Raw genomic sequence first — 23,924 nt, 5'->3', positions numbered from 1 at the left:
TTTGTTGAAGCTTGTCTTCTTGAAATGTGATATCCATCCCCCACCATCGGTTCACTGTGCCAGGGAGACATTTGATCCTGGAAAATATGTACCACCATAAGCTGCCAACTTACAATACCATTGAGACATTGATTGTGTTGTGATTGCTGTCATGACAAACACAACTTTTTGGTGCTTAAAACTGTGCTTTACCATGTTCCACATGGCTCCTGTGCTTGGTGGCGTGGTAGGCTGCTTTCATCAGGTGTTTGAGTCCTGGGCCGCAGCAGTTGTACACAATGAAGCAGAAGAGGATTCCTAGAATGGTGACTAGAGTCATCTGGAGGAAGAAGAGCCAAGAAGAGTTTGCATTTTGCATTTGCATTTTGATTTTCCCATTCATATATACAGTGCCAATCACCTCAGTAATTTATTTGAATTCAAATCTAAACTTTGGGAGTGTAGAGTCAAAAGAAGAAAAAATGCTTCACTGTCCCATTACTTGCGCATAGTACTGCGTGCGTGTGTATGTATATATATGGCACTGTGGCAATGGTAGATCTATTTTTGTGGGAGTTGAAGAAACACACTTGCCAGCATGAAGAATAAGCCTCGGGTGGGATCCAGCGGGAATCCATGCACATGAAGTGTAAACCGCAAGGCATAGTCACAGTATGTACTCAAATCTATACCCCTACATTGGAACACACAACACTGTTTGGTTAAAGTACGCATACTGTCAGATGTGAGAAGAGGTATGCGCCTGTATTTATAATACAATACATATGTACTGTATATACATACATTCTGATATCCATTTAACTCACGAGACATGAACACTAAAACATACTTATTTGAGACCTCGATGACAAAGTAGTACTCCGGTGCTTGCAGACCCTGAGCCGACAGATCGCCACAAGGGGAGTTTCTCTGACACATCCACCTGAACCACAACACAGATCAACAATAGGACCAATAATTACCAGTTTGAGGAGACAATAACATATGCACACCTCCTGTTAGTACACTCACAGAGAGATGGTGAAGGTGAAAGACAGGGAAAAGAGGACAGAACATGATGGACTGATACCGAATCCTGTTTCTAGTGCCGTGCATCACCACAAATCCCTCTTCAGTTATGTTGACAGAGCTGTCGATGTCATCAAACATCCAGACCAGCGTCCTCTGGGAGCTGACATACAGAGAAACCAGGGGGAAATTCAGAATCTGTTAAAGGGATTTTTGTAACCAGAAAGTCAATAGTTTGGATATTTGCCTGCACGCGTCTTGCCTTGGAGATTCGAGGTGATGGCGATTCATCATTAAAAATGTAATAATATGGTGCAATGTGGAGAGCTAGGAGCTGAATGCAGGAGGCATATAGCCTAACGAATTTGGGAATAATATTTGTTTAGCTTCAGTGTAATTACCTATAGTTGAGGCTGTTGTACATTAGCACCTCCTCTGGAGAGTAGAGGCGTATGTTATCTTTAGAGTAGGCTCCTCCGCCAACGACCTTAAAGGTATAGCTGTGGTGTGAAAAACAGAGTGAACATATCAGCCTTGTTGTACAACAACTATTCATGTTTAAAAAAAACACAGAAGGGGTGTGAAAAAAAACAGTACAAGATCGATTGATGAGGAAAAGAGTCACCTTCCAAGGAATCTCTCGGACTCTCCAGAAACCATATCCTGGATCAGGAAAAAAGGATAGAACACTACAGGGGCAGACAAAAATGAGGAAATCAAGAGATCACAGGGGTAGAAAGATGTATGACCAGTACACAATATACACTCACCGGCCACTTTATTAGGTACACCTGTTCAACTGCTTAGTAACGCAAGTATCTAATCAGCCAATCACATGGCAGCAACTCAATGCATTTAGGCATGTAAACATGGTCAAGACGACCTGCTGAAGTTCAAACCGAGCATCAGAATGGGGAAGAAAGAAGATTTAAATGACTTTGAACGTGGCATGGTTGTTGGTGCCAGACGGGTTGGTCTGAGTATTTCAGAAACTGCTGATCTACTGGGATTTTCACGCACAACCATCTCTAGGGTTTACAGAGAATGGTCAGAAAAAGAGAAAATATCCAGTGAGCAGCAGTTCTCTGTGCGAAAATGCCTTGTTGATGCCAGAGGTCAAAGGAGAATGGCCAGACTGGTTCGAGATGATAGAAAGGCAACAGTAACTTAAATAACCACTCGTTACAACCAAGGTTGGCAGAAGACCATCTCTGAACGCACAACACGTCGAACCTTGAAGCAGATGGGCTACAAAAGGGGGCCCAACCCAGTACTAGCAAGGTGTACCTAATAAAGTGGCCGGTGAGTGTATAACAATATACAACAGCACTACAGCCATAAGTGATGATTGGGCCCAACCGATACTGGGTCCAATACCGATGCCGATTTAAGGGGGGCAAAATTCACAGATAACCGATATATCTGCCAATATATATATATATATATATATATATAAAATTAATTATAATTTTTTAGAGAATTCCTTTTTAGCAAAGAAAATATAAGAAAATAATGCCAACCCTGAAAAAGGGGGACTATGCATAAAAAGTATTTCTGAATGGTGAAACCAATATGTACACAAATACCATCAAATAAAAGAAGAAGAAAATCTCTACTTTAACCTCTTAGTAATTGTTTCATTCATTTAAAATCTAAATGTTTGGAGTGTAAAGTCAAGAGAAGAAAGAATGCTTCACTGTCCCATTACTTATGCAGGGCACTGTATCTGTTGAGCTCTGACTATAGTACAGTACAGTGTCGACAGATAATGTTTGTCTGTTACCTACAGTATATGTAATGTAGCCTACGCACTATCCACATTTACACAGTGAGTAAGTTCAGAGTCTCACAGTCTTCGTAGTAGAAGCAGGGCATGATGGGGTCAGGGTTGGGGCAGTTGAAGTAGCGCTTGTTGAGGCGGGCGCACTGCTCCAGAGTGGTGGTGATGTCAAAGGCCAGGCGGTTCCCCGGACGGCAGCCGATGAAGATAGGCATTCTGTGCTGACCCTGAGTGGAGCAAAGGGGACATTGGCATAGGAGACATTGGCATAGGAGACATTTGGCAGTGGTCACACTTGAATTTTGTGTTTCATTCCAAAAAGCTATATATCCATGAGCTAAATATTTGGACATGTCACATTTACACATCTAAACCATCAGGGTTGATTACAACATCAAGAATATGATTATTATGTAAGCAAATAACTTAATATAGCTACTGTCTTTTTATTTTTTTTGTCTTTTTTTTATTTTTTATGTCATGACAGCAATCACATTATGGAAGAGAATATATAGAGGATATAGCGTTTTGCAATAAAATTCTTCACATGGTATTAACAAGCTATCTATATCCAGAACACATTCTGATGCTGCTCATATCCTTCGACAGGTGTAGACAATCAAAAGACGTGTTGTGAACTGATTGTGATCAGATATTCCTGACCACATCCGGATGTAGTCAGGGATGCGATAGTGTTCAGATTTCTGCTCTGTTGATGCAATCCGGCCACCTGAAGTGCACACACTAGACTATTTATAAAAGATAAGAGACATATTTTTGTATATTATGCACTGCGATCAAATCATTTGATCATCATGTTCAGATAACAAAAATCTCAAAAATTAAAAATTGTTAATATCAGACGTGTCCACAGCCTTTGATGGCTCAAGGGCCTTTAGTTCTGGTGACCTACTGTATATGGACGCTGAATTCAATGCAATCATACTGTATTAGGTGCATAAACCAGGACATCCTAGAGCCTAGGCACGTTGATACTGACCCTCAGGGCAATCCCCGTGTCTTTCTGCTGGTAGCACTGCATCGCTGACCCGCCCACCTGCACTCACACATGATACCAGTTAAACACAGCAGATGATGATGATGTTGAGGTTGTGACACTCAACTAAAACTCTTCACATTCATACTGTAGGAACACGTTCATTTACTCTTCGTCCCATATAACCCACACACTGTTCCAGGTTCATGCCTCACCCGTAGCAGGAGGTTGAAAGAGAGCAGGCCCTCCCCCGCCAGCTCCTGACCAGGAAACATCCCCCTGTCCTTCACTGTCACCTGGAGAACCGTGAGAGAGGACACATCATTTCACATTGTAGAGCCACTGTTACCAGCCATGATGAAAGCATATCTATAAAAGGAATCCAGTCGTACAAAGGAGATTGTTAGAAGATTGAGGGAGGTAATGAGAGTAGTCTCGTTCCCAGACACTTCCGCCCAAATGCGCGAAAGGACTGGTGGACCAACGTGTCAAACTTGGCCTTCATCAAGGCCAATAGAAAGAGCGTCGAAAACCGACAGTACATAACCATTGGCTTTACTTTGCATCAACCATCTCAGAGCTACGCCTTGCAGCCGTATGATTTGCTGAAATGAAATAATATCAAATACTTTATTCAGTAAATTCACTCCCACTAAGGCCAGGTTTGGGTGACATAGTGAAGGGCATATTGTAGCATGTCAGGATGTGAAGGGCCTTAGTCTGTGTACCTTATAGACCACAGCCCCTCTGTTGAAGAGCTCGTTCCTGGTCAACGACACATGGATATAGTGATTGTCAGACACCTCAGCCGAGAGCCAGATGAAATTTATGTCAGCGAGGTCTGAAGGGGCAAACACATGAAACTGAAGCTTTAACCATCATGACTCAAGCAGGGAGCAGCTAGCAGTGGCCAGTAGTATTGTAAATGATGTGAGGAAGGACTGTGAAAAGAGGGAGGTCTTGGAGGCCCTGGTCTTGATTATCACAATCAGGGTCTGAATTGCAGGGATGCCTGGAGTGGACATTGCCATATCAAATCAGGGAGCCTCCCCAAGCGTTGATCAACGTTGATGTGTAATTGGAGCCCTGACTCTAGTGTGTGTGGACATTCACCATGAATGACAACTGTGTGAGCCTGTCTTGTGTCCCACCTCTGGGCTCCTTTTCTACAGAGAGGTGCTCAGAGGAGCCGCTGGCGATGTAGATGGAGAAAGAGAAGGAGGAGCCCTTGTCCAGGTACACCTTGTCTGGGACGGTGATCTCTGAGCTCATATAGGGTCTGGAGTAGCCCTCCATCTCCACGTTGAAGCCCGTGGAGGACACTCCGTTACTGGCCATGTAGAAGTAGTAGTCCTGTGGGCCCATACGACAGAATCAGTGTCAGAGACGTACACATAAATAGGAACTGTTCCTCTTATAGGGATAAAGAGTTGTCTTACCTCGTACACAACCTTGTTCTTCCACCAGCGCCAGGTTGGGTTGTGGACGGGGTCTCCAATATCCTGGCCAAAGGTCAAGTCAAACGTAAAGGTCAGTACTGTCAAATCATTCATCAAAGCCATACCAACGGCACTGAGAAGAGCATGCAGGTGTTAACAGCACCATACATTAGGTGTGTGTGTGTGTGTGTGTGCGCGCATGCGTGTCCGGATAGCAGTGCAAAAGTAAGGAATTTGAGGGAGCAGTGTGGTTTGGTTTACCATGATATAGTCTGAATGTAGGTGGAGGAGGTGGTGCAGAAGAGCCTGGTAGGTAGCCAGGGAGGTGGTGGTGTGCAGGCCAGAGGAGGTAGGCACTAGGGGGGGCCTGGCCAGGTAGTACTGGATGCGGTTGTAGGGCTCTGGGTGGGGCAGGTCCTCCATGTGCTCCCAGAAGAAGGGACAGGAAAGAGGGAAGGAGAACGCACTGAATGAGCTAGGGAAGACAGACAGGAAGAGAGAGGGTCAGGAGAAAATGATACGCAGTTTAAAGAGAAAACATTGCGGCAAGTCTTACACTCATTCAGCATGCACACACGCACGCACGCACGCACACACACACACACACACACACACACACACACACACAGTACTCTAAGTGATGGACTTTTCGGGGGCTGGTAGACAAGTGGCTGTAGGAGAGGACCTCTGGCACAGGCAGTGTTCTCTTCACCACAGAACCCTTTCCCTCCACGTCCACTGTGTAAACCACCTAAGCACACAGAAACAGTCTTTACATCTCACAGCGGAACACAACGGTACATTTAATATAATAATATAATACAGTGCCCTCCATAAGTATTGGAAAGAGGAAGAATTTTGTCTTCTTTTAGCTCTATACTCCAACAGTTTGGATTTGAAATCAAACAATTACTATGGGGTCAAAGTAGAGATTCTCAGCTTTAATTCAATGGGTTTTTTTCTGATTGGGTTCACCATTTAGAAAGTACAATTTATTTTAATTTGCCTGAAGAAATCCTTGTTTGCACAATGAGAAAGAAATACATAGAGAAAATACCAAAAAAATAACAGGCAATAATAATAATCAAAATCTAGAATTAATCAGAATTCCTGCTCTAACTGCAAGACAAGTCATTTTGATTCTGGCACAATCCACATACTGTATTACTGCTAACTGTTTATGGTTCAGGGTTGTCCCAGGGCTACCTCCTGCAGTTGCTTGTCCCAGTCGTAGAAGACAGTGAGCAGGCTATAGTTCATGGAATAGGAGATGTGGCCCTTCAGAGCCTGGAGACTGGAGAAGGCCTGCCAGCCCAGGGAGGGCCTAACCCTCATCACCATGTCCACCCCCTCCTGTCCCCACCACAGCTGGAATACACAAACACACACCATTCATGAACGGATGCGGGAGCGTTTCATTATCATACATGAACACATTTATGCATGCAAACACACTTGCACACACACACACACACGCACACACGATAATCAATCGAAACACTTAAATACCTCTTCGGTCTCAGTGACAAAGGCAAACTCTCCGTGGTATGACAGAGTGAAATACTTGATCATCTGATCCAAGGGAAATCCAGTAAAGAACAGGTAGCTGTTCCCCACATCTTGACTGTTGGACACAGACAGCAGATAGTGGCATTAGAGGCACTTGTGGATGTAGACAGTAGTACACACAGCGGAGTACTCACGAGCAGAATAGAGCGTTGCCCCAGATGTAGAGGGTGCCACTGATTGGGTTGAAGACCATGCCCCTCAGCTCTAGAGTCACAGTGGTGTTCTCCTGCATCTTAGTCACAGCCGTGAAGGAGTCTCCACTGCCTGCACAAACTCACTGTTACTAACTTCAGAGGGCAGGCAAAACATAAAATGCTACATGCAAACTATGCAAAATGTGACAAAACTGTACCTTTGGGGATATACTTGGGAATGGTGTCTCCGAGTTGGAAAATCGTATCTGTAAAGACCAGACACAGCCTTATTACATGTACATTTGACACTGTTACATGAAAATGATAAGGAGTCTCTGGAATTGAATTTCCGAAAAACAATTTGATAGAAATATGAGCAATATATCCTCATACCTAATATGAGGAGATGATAGGAGCGTGCCTGTGTTTTATGAGGCAGCAGTTCAACAAGAACGATGTCAGTCAAGTTGTGCATTGAATACTGGGCTGCCCACTTCACCTGGCAGGCAGGACCTGTGGAGCACTCACTTGAATGGGAAACAGCTCAGTACAGTACCTGCTATCAGTGTAAGTAGTCAGTTGCATCTCGTATGAAACTTCATAATAAACCCTGATGGTAATTCACTCTTAAAGCCACAATCTATAATTCAAAATACAACTAACTGTAAGGCCCGCCACATAGAGCTGAGGGGCAATGTTACCACCCTAAAAGTCATAGACAGCACTCTGGATGCAAGGGCTGACAGCCTGTGACATCATCATGGGTGTTTTAAATATATATTTAAGCTATACAGTGTTTGTTTACATCCCTGTTGTTTGTAAACATTGGAATAGAACTGCCTTATATTTTGGGCTATGATGGGGTAAGACAGTTGTATTAAGTTCAAGAGGCATCTATAAATAATATTCTTTGAGAGGCAATGGGGACATATCATACATGTATATATCCAGAAACGGCTTCACCAATTACAGATTGTGGCTTTGACTGTAAGATTCATGCTGAAGGCTGATTGGTCACTCACTTCTCATGAACTCGCAAGCAGTGCGGCCTTTTGAGTCCAGCAGCTGGGTAAACGACACATCACCGTCTAGAAGACAGACACAGAGAGCAGGAGGCATAGAGACACACGCTGGGTTCACTGTCAACGCAGAGCCCAGGCATCAGGTGTGCTAGCAAAAATAACACAGCGATACAAAAATGGACGTTTGTAACTGACCGTGGACCTCAGCCCTGTAGAGGGTTCCCTTCTGCCAGCCTCCTCCCAGAACGTAGAAGAATTCTCTGCCCTGGTGGGGGATGGACACAGGCACCATCCGGGACACACACACTGAGCGTAGCACTTGGTGCCATGAGTCTGCCACATGTTAGAGCCCAAGGCAGAGAGGTTACCACACCCACTTCAATGGCACATTTTGACTAAAGCACTTGTATCCTTTCTTCCTCTAACCCTAACCCTAATCCTAACCCTAACCCTAACCCTAACCCTAACAGATAACAAGAAGCCAGGGTTATAGCATCTACCAACCTGAAGAGAGTGCCAGAGGGGCAGGAATAGGCTACACAGTTGAACTATCAGAGAGCATTGGTAGCTCTTCTCATACTGCTAGTGGTACCTGAGGGGGGTACACTGAGGGGCAGGAGGGAGAAGTTGCCCACAAAGTGGTGCAGCAGCTGGTTCTGGCGGATGAACAGAGAGCTCTCTGTGGAGATGGCCTCCAGGATCATGGAGGAGAACTCCACCTGGGGACAGTTCAGAGAGCCTGCCCAGCAGCTCTCTATACCCACCTACATACAGCGAAAAACATGCACACACACCGTGCGTGTGAAAATATATCTATGTTTTCTCTCACTCACACGCTACATTTGTCTTGTTTTACCTCAATGAGGGAGGTGTGATGGAACTCTGTGGCGGTCATCAGTACGGCCTTAAAACCAGGGATGCCTGGCAGGATCAGCACCGGAGTGCGATCTATCACAGCCCACAGAGGACGAGAAGGACTACCCAGAGACAGCATGTCCTCCAGGGTTGGCATCTACACACACACACACACACACACACACACACACACACACACACACACACACACACACACACACACACACACACACACACACACACACACACACACACACACACACACACACAGAAATCAACAAATATTTGAAATAAATGTCCATGAAACTAATGTCATTGTGTCAGAAATTGCTCCACCTCAAGTCACCTCTTAGTGTTAGGCCTATATATATATATATATAAAAAATAAAAAAAACATTAGACAACTTCACTGTACCATTTTTCACACAGAATAACCAACGCATCTATCTCTTAATGTCTACATGTGTGCATCATCTTCCGCTCCCTGTTTCTCTTCATCTTTGCAGGTCACTCTGTCCCTCACCTCCATACCAATGGAAATCTCTGTCTCTCCTCTCTCAGTGGTCCTCACATAGCCATTCACGTTTACTGCATAGCTGCTCAGGCACAGGGCATCCACACAGACAGAAACACAACATGCAATACAGCACTCATGTAGAGAGAGAGGATCTTACAAAACAGGAGTAAAGCTATAGGCTAGTTCCTATGGTGGCCATTATACATACTGTGCTACTCCTCATCTGCTATATACACGCTGGAGAGGTTATAGTGTGGTAGACAAAGACATTACAAAGATATTGAAGATTGTACAATACGAATGGTTAAAATATATGGCTAAAAGCATAGCTGCTAAAATCATGTATAGATATCTTACTGTATTACACTGAATGGTGAATTTGTGAGTTATGGCTGTATAGTGAAGCAAGACTGATGTAGGATGATGTTGTTTAGGCCTTTCCCCCCCAGACATACAAACCCTGCTGTCACTGACCTTCTCTCAGGCACCAGTTGACCCTGGCCATTGGACACTACTTTAACCCGGTATACTACTGACCCATTTAGGATGGGCATGGGAGCGTACCAACCCAGTTGGCATATGTCACTGTCACAGGGCACTGCAGGGGCACACACTCAAGTTATAGACTGAGAATACAAATGCTACACATTAAACAAGAAAGCCCAAACAGCAGAAAGCACATGTCAATACTAGGAAACATCCCCGAAACATGGCTTTGTTCAAACTATAATGCAAGACAAAGCAATCACACAACATACTGTACACACCATTGTCCAGAAGAGGGGCTGTGGTGAGGATGATCTGCAGTCTCTGAGGTTTGAGCCGTGTAGGGTGGATAGGCTCCTGGAAGGTCAGAACAATGTTGGGGGTCAACCCTGTGAGCAAGGCCTCCTGAATGGCACGTTTGGAAGACTCCTGTAGGAACAGAAGTGACGTTTCATATTCTGTCTTAGATAGACAGACATGTGTGTGCTTCAACTAAGTTATATCAAAGCATAACGGTGGGGTTTGTTTACCTTTGAACCACAGAGTAAGTCTACACGTAGGTAGTAAGGAAAGCCAAGGTAATTCTACAGCGTAGAAAGAAACATTACACCATAAACACAATGAAACCAGTATCAAAGCAACACCCGTGGGCTCACTGAACGTTGGCAAATATAATGAAACAATAATCTACTGTCCAATGTCCACCATGACCTGCATTGAAGAGCACTGCAAGGCCCTGAACTATCTTCTAAAATCTAAACACTGGCACTGAACTCACAATGTCACCCTGGGTGTCCACTGGCTGGTCAGTCAGAGTCTCCATAATGGCTTGAACTTTGGTGCTGAATTCCTGCACCTCTATACTACCTGACAGAGAGGTCAGAGAACTGTCGAAGTTGCAGGTAGAGGTCGGTTCGAGGGGGTCGCCAATATCACAAAGACGAACGCCCCATTCACACCGTGGATCTCCTCCTAGCACCTTCCCAAAGAAAAGGCTCAGCATGAGGGAGACGTGGATGGTCCTCATCTGTAAAAGCCACGGCATTTGGGTGAAACTTAGTTCAGATAAGTGTCAGTATAAAACATTTCAGGTATAAGCGGCAAACGTTAATCTGCTTCACCGTGGATGGTAGCTATGTACTAGCTAGCTTTATTTGGACGATCATGTCCATCACGTTACACAGCACTTTCCACCGCTAAGTACATAGCTAGCTTTTACTAAAAAAGATACCAGTTATCAGCAACTATCATATTAAAGAGAGAGGGAGGGGTGCTTACTTTCGCTTCAATTTCGGCCTTTCTTCTCTAATCAAGCACAACTCAGACAGGCCACCGGGCCTCCGGAGCACGGTTCTAACGGTAGGCAGCAGCTGTCTCACGAGGGCATGTCAGAGGGCTAGGGCCTAGGAAGTACATTTGGTTGACTAGGATGTTTATTTTCGCCCAGTCTTATAATTGGGGTATGAAAATAATATGCATTCATCACGTAGTACGCTGAAGTGTGTTTGACAACTGTGAGAGTTTGAACATACAGTCACATGCTGGCTGCGGGTGGCGAGCACAGACTACCAGAGTATACTTCGGGTCACAGTTTTAGGAAACCGATTCAACTACAACTCCCAGAATGCACAGACAGTGCCGCGTAGGTGTATCCGGTGTCCTCAACACATTTTACTTCCTCCCAGGCAGACCGACACGGACAGCCCGAGAAAGAAAACGTCGCTAACTTTAAAAAGCTAGAATCAACAAAAACGTTTCGAGCTCAGTTTCATCCGTTACAACATATTTGAGGCATGTGGTTCGAAGTAACTGAATATTAAATAATCCTTGAAAACCAAAGACTGAAACGCGTTGGCCGCTCAGAAAGTTTGTACGAGGGCCTTTAAACAACATGTCCTCCGCCTCGCAGGCATCCTCCAGACGGCAATGGTGCTACCTTTGCGATCTGCCCAAGATGCCATGGGCAATGCTCTGGGAATTCAGCGAGGCAGTGTGCCGGGGATGCGTTAACTACGACGGAGCAGACAGGATTGAGGTCCTAATTGAGACTGCTAGGCAGCTGAAGAGCACCCATGGGGTTTTAGACGGCAGGTCCCCTGGCCCGCAGCAAGTCAAACCCAGCTCAGGTGGGCCTATGGAAGGAGGGAGGCAGCATGCAGAGCGTTTAGACAGGGGGAGGGGAGAATATGGTGTTTCCCCTCGCCTCCCCAATGGTCTGCACAGAGCTGAGGATGTGAGTATGTCAGAGGGAAGCAGGCAGAGTCCTAATACTAGACGGGCAATGGCTGGACCTGCTTTACATGGGACCATACCCCATGCCTTGATAGCCCAGGGGTTAGTGGGGACTCCTCATGGCTTATTGGCCCCAGTTTCAGGTTCCCGAGCTGGAGGCCCCCCTCTGGTTGTCTCCTCTGGCCCTATAATGGGTGATGTTGGGAGGCGGCAGGCAGTATCAGCCATGTCATTGGGTGTGGGGGTTGGCGCCTCGGCTCTGGTTGGTCTGGAGGCAGGAGTCTGGAGGAATGGGGAGGTTATGGCTGAGCTCGCTGAGAGTGCTAGGAGTCGGGCCGAAGGCTGGCCAAACCGCCCCAAAGCAGTGCGGGACGTCCTGGTGACCCTCTGTGGCTGTGCCCCCTTCAGCGTGCGCTTCAGGAAAGACCATAATCTGGTAGGACGCATCCTAGCTTTCGATGCAGGGACTGGTCCTGAATTTGAGCTGAAGGTGTTTGTGGAGTACACAAGTGGCTCTGGAATTGTCTTCTCTGGAATTCCGGAGCTTGTCAGGCAGATGTTCCGTGACTCAGCCAAAGATGCAGGTAAAGCGGTGAACTCTGGACTGCGCTATGTGGAATATGAGAGGCGGCAGGGCGCCGGGGACTGGCGTGCACTCACAGAGCTCCTGAGTGACGGCGTGCGCTCATTTAAGGAGCCTCCCATGCCAGAGGTGCTACCGCAGTCTTACCCCGACGCAGGGATGTCAATGGCGCCTGCAGGCCGCTCCGCACCTCCAAAAAGCACCACGAGGCGACGCAAAGCATCCCCGGGGTCAGAGAATGGAGAGGGTGAAGGGAGGTCCATGGGAGATCACCCAGCGAGGGACCCCTGGCCCAGAGGTGCATACCCAGGGATGGAGCCCCTCTCTGGTATGTCCAACCCCCAGGAGGGCCCGCCCCGCTCACACAGCCAGCCCTCGCCCATCTCAGCGCTCATGGGAGTGGCTGACAGCCTGAGCTCCAGCCAGATGTCCAGAGATGGCCCCAGCATGTCTGCAGCCCACTCATCTGCAGCAGGGCGTCCCACCAGTGGCAGCCCTTCCTCAGCCTCTGCAGCAGTCTCCCAGGCAGCCATGGGGCAGGGTGCCAATGCAGGGGGGCCGAGCACCACCACTGCAGGGGAGTCTGGGAGTGGCCCCTCTGGTGCTCTGCTCTGCTGCACCCTCTGCAGAGAGCGTCTGGAGGACACTCACTTTGTCCAGTGCCCCTCTGTCCCACACCACAAATTCTGCTTCCCCTGCACGCGTGGGTCCATCCGCAGCCAGGGCCCTGGAGGGGAAGTGTACTGCCCCAGTGGAGAGCGTTGTCCCCTGGCTGGGTCCACCGTGCCCTGGGCCTTCATGCAGGGAGAGATCTCCACCATCCTGGCTGGAGACGGTGATGTGACAGTGAAGAAGGAAAACGACCCCTGACCCTCTGGTCTAATGGAGGTGAAAGGTGAGACCAACAACATAGCTCTTTAATTAGCCCAATACATTTTCTGTAGAGCTGTTTTGAGGTAACAGTTGTGGCAGTTTCTCCTCATGAAAAGGTTTTTAAAATAATTATCCTATTCCTCCACAGCGGATCAAACAACACTTTTATGGCACTTCCCTGATCTCTCTCACCTGGAGGTCAATTTAGCGGCAGGTCATCACATGTGCCTCTGAGGTGCAGCAAAGCAACAGAACTTCCATGAAATCCGGACGGCAACAGCATCACCTTTTTGAAGAGGGGGCCACATGCCGGTCTGTTTGGGCTGGGCTCACCTGCAGGGGTTATTAGTACAATTAAACTAGAGAAAGTCCTACAGAAATCATTCTCCATGCCCAACGCAGCAGAGGCCACAGAGGCTGTTCATGAGGCCTTGTTTTAAAAGCCCAGGATTGAAAGCACAGGTCTGTTTTAAAATGACAATCTCAGCGTTTCATATGTGTTTCTATATATTATATTAAAAATATTTAGTTGCATACTGTCATACAAGTGAATGATACCAATATTGATAGTAGATGGGGTGTCAGACCCATGCAATTATTTGGACAGAATAACAAGATTGTTCAAAATATGGCAAAACCAGTAGGTCCTTAAAGCAAAGGTTTGAAAATTGTAATCACACACGTCTCCTATGTATGCTCCTTTATTACATATTGTATGTCAAAAATGTGAATTTACTTTCAATGGCTATGTAATTTCTATTTTTGATACAATACAAATTTATATGTATGAGTTTATAGTAAGTGATGAGAAGACCAAAGATGGCTTCGTGCTATATGTAATTTTACTGTATTGTAGCTTATGTATGTATGCTGTATTCACTGATAACCTTTGGCATCAGACACTCTGTTTCTTCCATCTACCACAGAAGTAAGTTGGTTGGTTTCGTCTCTAATATTTTCTTTCTGAATTCCTCAAATATATATAAGGTATTAAGATAATTAGCATCACATGCTTCAATGGTTAACCCACATACTCAAATGTGATCTTAAGGGGTCAACTATAATAAATTACAGAATAGTTGTTGATGTTGTGATTTTTCTTTGTCTGGCTGGCTCTCTTTCTGATGGTAATTACTCCTCCATGTTTTCCTTCCTTATAGACACTTTTCTGTTGTCAAAAATCTTTGTTCCACAAATTTCACAGAGACCAGGGAAAGTGTTGCACTTCTTGTGTCATTTATTTGTTAATACATGCATACATTTCTGATGACAGGACACCCACACTATTCCTACCTGTGTGACTAACACTAACCCTAACCCAGATTAGGCATTTTAAGAAATCTAAATTGAATTCCAAATGATACCACAGTAAAACCAGCTCAATCTGTAAACATGCTGAATTTCAGCAGCAAGAGAGTATAAAAAATGCAAACATTCCCAAAAAATAGACAGACATTTTATATTAAAATATGCATGGACTTGTATAAAGCACACCCTGTGAGCGTAGGCATCACTAACTAATTCCTAATTAAGATATAAACATGTAAACAAAAAACACACCCATAGATCATGTATTATTTCAACACAAAGTAAACAAAACGTGTACACATGTATAAACACATTCCTTGGCATGAATGAAAGGGAAACCTGAAAAACATTGTATGTGGTATATTCCCCTTACATTGATGTGGTTTAGTTTCTGAGTTTATTTAGACCACATTACCATCATTCACCAATCAAGTGGGCAGCCAGTGGTCAGCCATCTGTGTTTTACACAGAGTCTGCCAGTGAACAAGGAGTCTCCCCATCCAACAGCATGGATCCTCAGAACGGGCTCCCTGTGTCTCGGAGGGCCTCTTGAGCTCCCTTCAGAGTTTCCCTCTTCACACACTTCCAGTAACCCCCGAAGCCCTGCTGGGGCTGCACCTGAGAATATAAGGACATCACAATAATGTTATGGATCAATCAAATATGGAAAATAGAAAAGAATAATTCCACCCTCCTTTTATATTTGATTGAGACAGTAGGAAAGAGAGTTGGAGTAGGCAAAGAGGGAAAAACTGGACAGAAGACACAAATGGGAGATTTCCATCCCAAGCAGTCAAAGGGCATACATGAACTCAGGGACGGCAGCAATCACATTGCATTATTATTATTATTATTATTAGGTTGCACCACACTCTGGCTTGAAAACAGGAATTTTGATCCAATTCACTTGGTATGGCACTTGTCACCATTTCAAAATCGTCCAATCATGCCTCAACTGCATTGTCATTTTTATTTTTCCTATTCAGCCAATTGCCTGTTGCAATTGTCAATATTGACTGCAACCAATGTGTTAATCCATCAATTAGATAAATTAGACCTCTACCTTCAACCCTCGCAGTACTCTGTCCTCCATCACTCCGATGAACTCGTTTTGACTCAGGCAGTTATCACCGTCCAGATCAAAGATCTTAAACACGGTGTCCAGCACATTCTCTGAGAGATCGTGGCCTGTTGCAATCTTCACAGCTCGCTTAAATTGGACTGCAAAAGAATGGTCGGGAAATGTTAAGTATATTTAGGTTGAAGTGATTAGTTTAAAACATCTTTCTGGATGTTGTTTCATAGCAAATACTACTTCTTGATTAAATAAAAACACAGTCGAAGGAAATTACCCATTCCTATTGGACGGTTGGATTCACTTATCATTTTCACAGAGAAGGCAAAATCCTCCAGATTGTTGCTGAAGAGACAGAAAGCTTTGAACTCTTCAAATGAGATGCTCTAAAAGAGAATTGAAAACAAACAGTTTTAATCCCAAAAATGAAATTACACCACATGTGCAAAGTGACAGTAGTTCATAGACATAAAAACAACTTAAAAGCAATTCAATCATTTAGGGGGCAAGGACAAATGTCTTGTTCAATCGCTATATGAAACAAAAGTATATTCATCATATCACTTTTTAACTATTCCTGTCCTTTATTACCTGGCCAGCAGGAATTCTCTTCCTCATGTTCTCCCAGTAGGCCTCGTTGTCTTCCTCGTTGGTGTAGTGCAGCAGCCACTCTGCAAAATCCTCCCTCCTCATCGTGTCCATGCCCCTTGAAAACTGCAGGAACTCCATCTCGTGCACCTCAGACTGTAGGTCCTCCATAAACCTAAAAGAGGAGGACAGTGAGGGTCAAATGAAGCAGACTGTCAATGCATGATTCCAAAGAGGATAAGAGACGCCAGTAAAGTAGAATGACACCATTTTAGGTGACTATGGTAACAGCAAACCACAGACATTGTACCTTTGAAACCCCTTATACTGAAGCTTGTTTTCTCCATTTCTCCCAAAGAAGAAAGCCTGCAGTGTAGTGTTCACACCATCCCCCTCAGTGGCTGGTTTCTGTAAGATGACATCAAGTTTCAACGCTTGACATTGTTATTACTGCAAGTCGATTCATGCATGAACTATGAGTAAACACCAACATTCTCCGGTTAGTGCACAATGGTTTACATGGTCATACAATGCCAGGCTAAAAGCTTTTACAAGATATTTGTAAAGACCATTCAATTCATAACATGTTTACAGTACATCACTAATGAGCTTTCCCCCCCTTATAAAGAAAGTAAATGACTTGTGTTGACTCACCTCCATGACGCCTTCCATGGGAACTTTGCCTTTCATTTTCCCAATGATTTTCTTGAGCTTTGGCATGAAAGAAAAACACCCTCAATTATTCCCTTGTAATATATTGCCAAAAGTAAAAACATGTATTGAGAATATTTGCCGCAGACTATTTCTTGTAATGCAGGGAACAACCGATTAAGATAACACACACACACGTACATACCTCTTATTCATCTGAATAATCCAATAAATGTCAGCAATAACAGAGAACATTTTATTAATAAAAAGCTTACAAAGTACCAATTGCAGTATGCTCCATTATCTAACACAAAACCAGAGAAGTAAGAACAATGAGCTAACAATGATCCATGAGCCAAGCCAAACTAACACCAGTGGTGCATGACATGCTGACATGCAGTACAGACTATACCTCTTCATCACAGTAAGAACACACCAGAGGAATCTAACTCTAATCCTGGTTGTCAGTGTAGCTGATATCCACACCAGCCTGCTATCAATTAGTGAATCTACAGAACAGTGCAAGATTGTAAAGGTCAAGGGTGTTATTGTATTTTAGATCAAGATAAAGCATATTAATTTAAGTCATAAAGTAAGGTCCAACCAATTGAGACTGGTGCTGAGAAAGTGCATCAAAACACACGGCACATGAAGAGCAGACGTGATGGAATGGCAATAGAACATTTCAATCTGTTCTCTACCTTTTATGCAGCATTTTTCTCTTACAATTGAGCTGTCGGCTATTGCAATAAGATCACATGACTTGATTTGTAGTGTGTAGTGTGAATTGAGGAAATTGATCATACCATATTACTGTACTTAGATGAAATATTACTTTACACAAAAAAAACTGATTCCTCTCGGCCTGCTCTATCATAATTGCTAGAGTAGTAAGGCTATAGTGCACAGTTATTGTTTGAACTAAGACATATTTCCAACTGGCTAAACTTTACTTCTTCCAAACACTGCCCATACAAATCCCCAACAATCTCTTCAAGAAACTAGTGAAATATCTAGACATCTTTAGAACGGGAATACTCCTAATTTGAAAACCTCATATTGTGTGACGCCCACATAAGGCTGGCATAACAGTGTACATACTTGATATAAAGAAAACATAGTTGATATACAATATATCAGACTGAATACATTAGAATAAATAATGAAACTCTGTTTATGCTTTCATTCTATCTCTAGAGAAGAACCCAATAATAAATTACATACCTTGAGAAACTCCTTTTTGTCCACCTGCTCATTGCCATCAATATCAAGCATTTTGAAAGCTATATGAAATCCTGTGCGTGGCTCTGAAATAACACAGTGCACCTTAAATAACAAAATACATCACATGCTTATCTGGATGCTGCCTGAGAACAGAACAATGACAAGTATGGATCACTGTCCACTCAACAAGATAAAGTTCAGTGTCTGCTGAGGGGCAAACACTGTTGCTTATTCCTGCCACAACATTGACACTGCACTATACCTTGGAGGGCATCGAAGATTCCACAAATTCAAAGTCATGACATTCAACATTCTTTCCTGACCTATTCTGTGGATTAGAAAACACAGAAACCTGGATGCGTCAACACACAGTAGCATATGCTATGCCCGAATATACCATGTACCTTGGCAACTCCACAATCCATAACTGAGCCAGCTCATCACAGTGCGCCAACACAAACATCATAGTAATGCTGGCCCACAAAGAGAGGACAGCAGGGCACAACTGTACTGTGCATGCAGAAAAATGCCTGACATCTCACTCACTCACACACTCACACACTCACACACACACACACACACACACACACACACACACTACTGTGGCCTTGTCTTATCAACCCTACTTCCACAGGGAAGCAATGCTTAGAGGATGCTGGTGGTCCAACTGCAGAACACAGAGAGGGAGGTGGGGTGGGGGGGAGGGAGACAGATTCAGACAAGACGTGTCATGTTGGGTCTGCAACTTACTGGTCAGAATCGTCAGCAGGAACAGGTACTCTGTGTAGGATATCAGACCTGCAAGTGACAAAGAACCCTTTTTTTTTTTTTTTTTTTTTTTTTACATAATTTAATGTCTAAAGCATCACTGCCCAGCACTTCAGATACTTCAGAATTTTGATAGAGCTCTTATCATAACATGTCTTGGTGAGGAGTTGAATATACCATCGTCTCCGAAGTTTCTAAACAGGCTGTTGCCTGCTTCTGCTCGGGAGGCAACGAGCAGCATCTCATCCACCTCCTACAAGTATCACATGAAAAACAAAGACATAAAAACCAAAGCAGGAAAAGACATTCAATGGCATTATCAACAAAGCAAACACTCACCTTCTTGGTTAAAACCTTTTTGTTCAACTTGCCTACAAGAACAAGAAACGAAAAAAAAAAAGAACATCATGCTGGCATTAAGGTTAATCAAACACAGATCAACTTGTCTAATAACATAACAGTGACCACAACTCTGTCCCCTCACATTCGACATGTTGCAGCATGGACAAGACCATATGATTCATTCTATTTCTATGGACAGGACCATATGATTCATTCTATTTCTATGGACAGGACACTTAGCTTCATCATAGTTTCTTACAATCAACATTCTCCAGCATCACAGAGAAGAGGAAGTCTCTTGGTGTCATGTACGGTTCCTGCTCGTACATCATTGAGGCAAACTGGTTGAAGCGTTTCCGTCTGGCAGACAAATGGGGCACTGAAGTTTCCTAAAAACAGCACAGGTAGAACAAAGTTCAAGATCAAGATTCTTTATTTGTCACGTGCATACAAGTATACTGTGAAATGCAAAAGTGACAGTGCCACAGAGTAGTGCAACAATACAATAAGTTTTAAAATACAATAAAATAAAATAGAAGTACTAAAAAATATACAGTATAAACAGTATAAACAATATAAACAGCAGATGGATGATTGTGTGTGCATATGTGTTATGATGTCAGAGAGCCATGAGAGCATGGCTGCATCTCGGTCATTGATACATATATGGCTCAGTAGTCTAGAGCAAATATTCTATCTGACCAGTCATTTCCTACCCTTGCCTACTCATTTTAGCCCGAACAGCCGCCAGAGGTCACTGTTTTACAAACAACAGGTACGAAACAGCGACCCCTAACGGCTGTTCGGGCTACCTCCTCATATGCACTGTCAGGCTTTGACACGGGTGACAGTAAATGCAAATAGCCAGTATGTAATTTGCTTTCACTGGTCAATGTTCTAGCATCTGCACCTGCCTACATTTGAGGAATGAGCTTGCCTGCTTCACACCACACCACACCCACACAAACAAACAAAAAATGCGTCATGCAAGTAAAGGCTAAATGATCGTGCAAGACCATCAGGACTAATGATAATGATAATGATACTCCACTGCCACTCCTGCCACTCTGTTGATAACTGGTTTAGCTTAGCTACCAATCCCTCGTTAGGATAGCTAGCTAGCTAACGTTACCTGACTACTTTACCTTTTCCTCCTTGGCGTGAACGGTGAAGGGTAACAACTTCATGCTCGGTTCATAGTGGTAACATATCAGTCCGCTTCCGACTAGAGACCCCAAAACACCGGTCCCCACAGCACGATGAAGGGTCAAACCTCTGCTCAGCCAAGGCCTCTTCAAAAAGTTTTTCAAGACAACAACACCAACCCGTCCCCAGCTGGCCATCTTTCTAACTTCTGTTTCAGTCGGTCACACCCACTGAGCAGGCTGTAACCTCAAAGGATTGTGGGATGTGTAGTGATCTTATGGAGTTGTTCATTTCTATTCTAAGACATATTTTGTATATCTTGTTTTGAAATACCGAATGAAATGTTCCATGTTTTCTTCTGTATGGTGTCTTGTACTGCACATTACAAGCATTTCTCCCTACAGCTGACAGCTGAGCAGTGTACCCAGAAGAAGACACAAATCGTAGAGGATTGTTTGATATTAAAACAGGAGTGTGTCAATCTGTTTGATTCTATTTTACATACATTATTTCAGGAATTGTGTATCTGTACATTCCCAACACAAAACACATATGTTCAAAGTAGCCTAACAATGTAGCCAACAGCCAGTCCTTGCACGTTTGCTAATTAATTTGTTTGTAAATGTGCAGCAATATAATAAAAAAGACAGTGGCAATATTAAGGGATGAACAGAGTTTATGAGACAATACCATATTTCATATTTCAACAGACAGATATTGGCAGATGTTACTCCAGTCTATTTAATTAACAAATCAGAATTAAAATTTACATTCTTAAAAGACATACATTGAGTTGTGCAGACTTTGTGCAATACTGTATACATGTATATTTCTTATAGACCCTGCGTCACCACTAGCGTTTTACACTGTGCAATGGGGCAGTGCTTTAGTGCAAAACAAAAGTTGCATGAATTCTTATTTTTCACATCATCAATATGTCCATTCACACCTCTCTTGAAAACTGCAAGTAGCTCAGATGAGTTTCAGCATTTCATTGATCCGCGATGAGGGGGCTACAGAATACAGCATAAAAATGTTTTATTTGTACCAACATACTGTACATAAGCAAATATTTCAAGCTTACTGATCAGAAGCGTTAATACCTCTAACAGAAACACAGTTTTTAAAAGACCAGCCCTTCAGTTGACGTCTATCATTGCTAACTCACTTAGTTGTCAGAGCTACAGTATGATATGTGATTCTCACGATCCCCGGGTGGCTTTAAGAATACTATAAGGTATGGAAGACACAAACAATTTATTTTCTTCTTACAAAAACATAAAACAGTTGAAGTCGTTTACATAACAATACAATTTTGCCTAGATAAAAGTGTCATGACACCTGACATATGCAGTCATGACCCTTGAAATTTGCTCCATGTGATAAATGCACAAAAACATTTGGAAGTTGGAATTAGAGCATGGAGCATGTAGCTGGTCATATGGATTAAGTCCATGAATTAAAATATGTTATAATGACAGTATCTATACCCCCTAAAATCAAGAGCATCGACCTCCAGTCCACACCTGTCTCAAGAGCTGTACTCTCTGGCGAGGGTTGTTTTTGGGGAAAGGGGTTTGGGTCATTCACTCAAAAAAATATCTTTTTGACTCTATTTTGATGTAGCTAACACAGGGAACTCTTAACATTCTCTACTCAATCAAGCATATCGACTTTCAGTTTAAAACATTTAATTGAACATCAGGAATTTTTGCATTTCTCCTATACTGTACTATAACATTATCGAGAATAGATCAATTATCTACTCATCTGTGGCTGTTGATGATGACCTTTCAAAACTCTCATCTTCACACCTCTGTATCAAGCATACACCAATGTTCACGTCAATTTTGCATCAGCAAGTAAGGAGGTTTACATAGAGAAATGTCATAGCAGCAAGGTATAGGTATTGTAAAGGTACACTTTAACATTTTATCAGAGACAAGAAAAACACAATATCATCAGCCATGAGGTCCAGAGATTTACGCTGCCTGATTTCTGTGTGTTTAATAGGTAATTGCCTAATAAAACATTCTGTATCTGATATTGATACAAACTGATTTGTTTTATCATGTGATGATTTTTTTTCTGATCTGTAAATGAACACTTTAATTGACAATACAGTAGGCTACACTTGCAATGGGCAAAGCAATACCTCCCCCTTTACACAGAAGAAAACAATAAATGATCTCATAGTATTTAAGTAATAATAATGTATTGCAATGAAAGATACATGAAACGGTACAATGAAATTGCTACAGTAAGTGCAAATAAATCGTTTTAGGTATTAAGTCACTTCTTAAAGCCTACATAGGGGAGTCTAGCATGAAATTGCACCTATGTTAACCACTTTTTACAGCTTGTCATTTGCGGGGGGAAAAACATAATGCACACCTCATGAAATATTCATGTCTCACCAATAGTTAAGTGTGTTAAATGTGTCTAACCAACAAGATGCAGTTAAGATGCATTACCGCTACTTGCGTCATGACACTATAATGCCTTAAGTCAATGAATGCCAGTATTTGCATCCTGAGTCAAATGAACTCTATTGTGACTCCAGTGAGGTCATTTTTAAATTAATGTACTGGTTATCGATCTTTTGAGAATAAGGCTTGAGGTTTCACTATTACTTACAGAAATTTGGTTGTAGACCACTTTAAGCAGGGAGGTGCATTTTGTAAGACCCATAATGTGGAACATTTTAGATAATGCCTGACCTGTAAACATACTCAAAAGTAGCCCATTTGAAAAGATTGATTCTTAAAAAATATGCTATAGCAATTCATGTAAAAATGAATGGAAGGATGGTTTTGTATTTATCTTTGAAGTCACAGCCCAAGAGTCACAGCTTAAACATGTGTAGCCTGGATACCAGTCTAACCACAGCTTCATAGTTGCCAAATAAACTAGAATACAGGCTAGTTCTTTGTTTGTTGTTATCCAAGCCAGTTAGCCAGAGGAAGTTAATGTAGCGTTTCCCTCGCAACAGGACTGTTTTTGAAATAATCAATTTGCTAGACAGTATCTAACTACTAATAGAAAAAACTCCTCTGTTGATAGCAAACCCGTATGACCAATTAAATGAAATACACACATACTGTATATATACAGTAAAGACACAACCAAGGTACCTACTGTATGTCCTGTAAAATGTATGTTAAATGTCACTAGATATTGGTGTACTACACTACCCTTAAATAGTGGCTCCTAATTTGCATATTTTTAATTTAAATGGAATAAACAGCAATATTGTAATCGACAGATGTTTTTCCCTATATTAATTTTTGTATATTAATACAACTGTTTTCATCTTGACCCACTTCA

General features: G+C 43.0%; 3 protein-coding genes across 3 annotated transcripts; 1 reads left to right on the top strand and 2 right to left on the bottom strand.

Annotated features, from left to right (window-relative positions):
• Positions 1-175: 175 nt before the first annotated feature.
• LOC310801282 (cation channel sperm-associated auxiliary subunit gamma-like) lies at positions 176-10,852 on the bottom strand (the record flags this gene model as incomplete). The annotated part of the gene is made up of 26 exons (XM_083665276.1): positions 176-319; positions 841-922; positions 1,070-1,171; positions 1,410-1,508; positions 1,634-1,697; positions 2,859-3,015; positions 3,789-3,845; positions 4,001-4,081; positions 4,514-4,626; positions 4,937-5,138; positions 5,225-5,287; positions 5,486-5,699; positions 5,857-5,975; positions 6,431-6,592; positions 6,734-6,848; positions 6,928-7,057; positions 7,146-7,193; positions 7,950-8,015; positions 8,145-8,282; positions 8,542-8,713; positions 8,806-8,961; positions 9,328-9,400; positions 9,796-9,919; positions 10,089-10,236; positions 10,338-10,391; positions 10,589-10,852. 26 exons carry the CDS (start codon positions 10,850-10,852, stop codon positions 176-178), a joined length of 3,147 nt encoding a protein of 1,048 aa, XP_083521402.1.
• A 651-nt stretch (positions 10,853-11,503) lies between these two features.
• On the top strand, positions 11,504-14,568 carry LOC310801157 (interferon regulatory factor 2-binding protein 1-like). Its single transcript, XM_083665151.1, has 2 exons — positions 11,504-13,517; positions 13,644-14,568. The coding sequence occupies exon 1, from the start codon at positions 11,699-11,701 to the stop codon at positions 13,490-13,492; it is 1,794 nt and encodes a 597-aa protein (XP_083521277.1). The 5' UTR covers positions 11,504-11,698; the 3' UTR covers positions 13,493-13,517; positions 13,644-14,568.
• Positions 14,569-14,709: 141 nt separating this feature from the next.
• Positions 14,710-20,797, bottom strand: micu2 (mitochondrial calcium uptake 2). Its single transcript, XM_083664836.1, has 12 exons — positions 20,597-20,797; positions 19,711-19,840; positions 19,449-19,480; positions 19,287-19,362; positions 19,092-19,139; positions 18,342-18,424; positions 17,121-17,177; positions 16,777-16,874; positions 16,470-16,641; positions 16,156-16,264; positions 15,867-16,024; positions 14,710-15,421 (listed from the first exon to the last, which is right to left on the bottom strand). Exons 1-12 carry the CDS (start codon positions 20,792-20,794, stop codon positions 15,320-15,322), a joined length of 1,263 nt encoding a protein of 420 aa, XP_083520962.1. The 5' UTR covers positions 20,795-20,797; the 3' UTR covers positions 14,710-15,319.
• Between the last annotated feature and the right edge of the window lie 3,127 nt (positions 20,798-23,924).

This window comes from Argentina silus (assembly GCF_951799395.1).
Source record: "Argentina silus genome assembly, chromosome: 2".
Taxonomy (NCBI): domain Eukaryota; kingdom Metazoa; phylum Chordata; class Actinopteri; order Argentiniformes; family Argentinidae; genus Argentina; species Argentina silus.
This window is presented reverse-complemented; position numbering and strand designations above follow the sequence as displayed.

Coding starts and splice junctions, on each gene's coding strand:
- LOC310801157 (XM_083665151.1), top strand. CDS start 11,699: ATGTCCTCCGCCTCGCAGGCATCCTCCAGACGGCAATGGTGCTACCTT.
- micu2 (XM_083664836.1), bottom strand. CDS start 20,794: ATGGCCAGCTGGGGACGGGTTGGTGTTGTTGTCTTGAAAAACTTTTTG. Junction 19,841..20,596: donor TTCACGCCAAGGAGGAAAAG/GTAAAGTAGTCA, acceptor TGCTGTTTTTAG/GAAACTTCAGTGCCCCATTT. Junction 15,422..15,866: donor GAGTACTGCGAGGGTTGAAG/GTAGAGGTCTAA, acceptor TTATATTCTCAG/GTGCAGCCCCAGCAGGGCTT.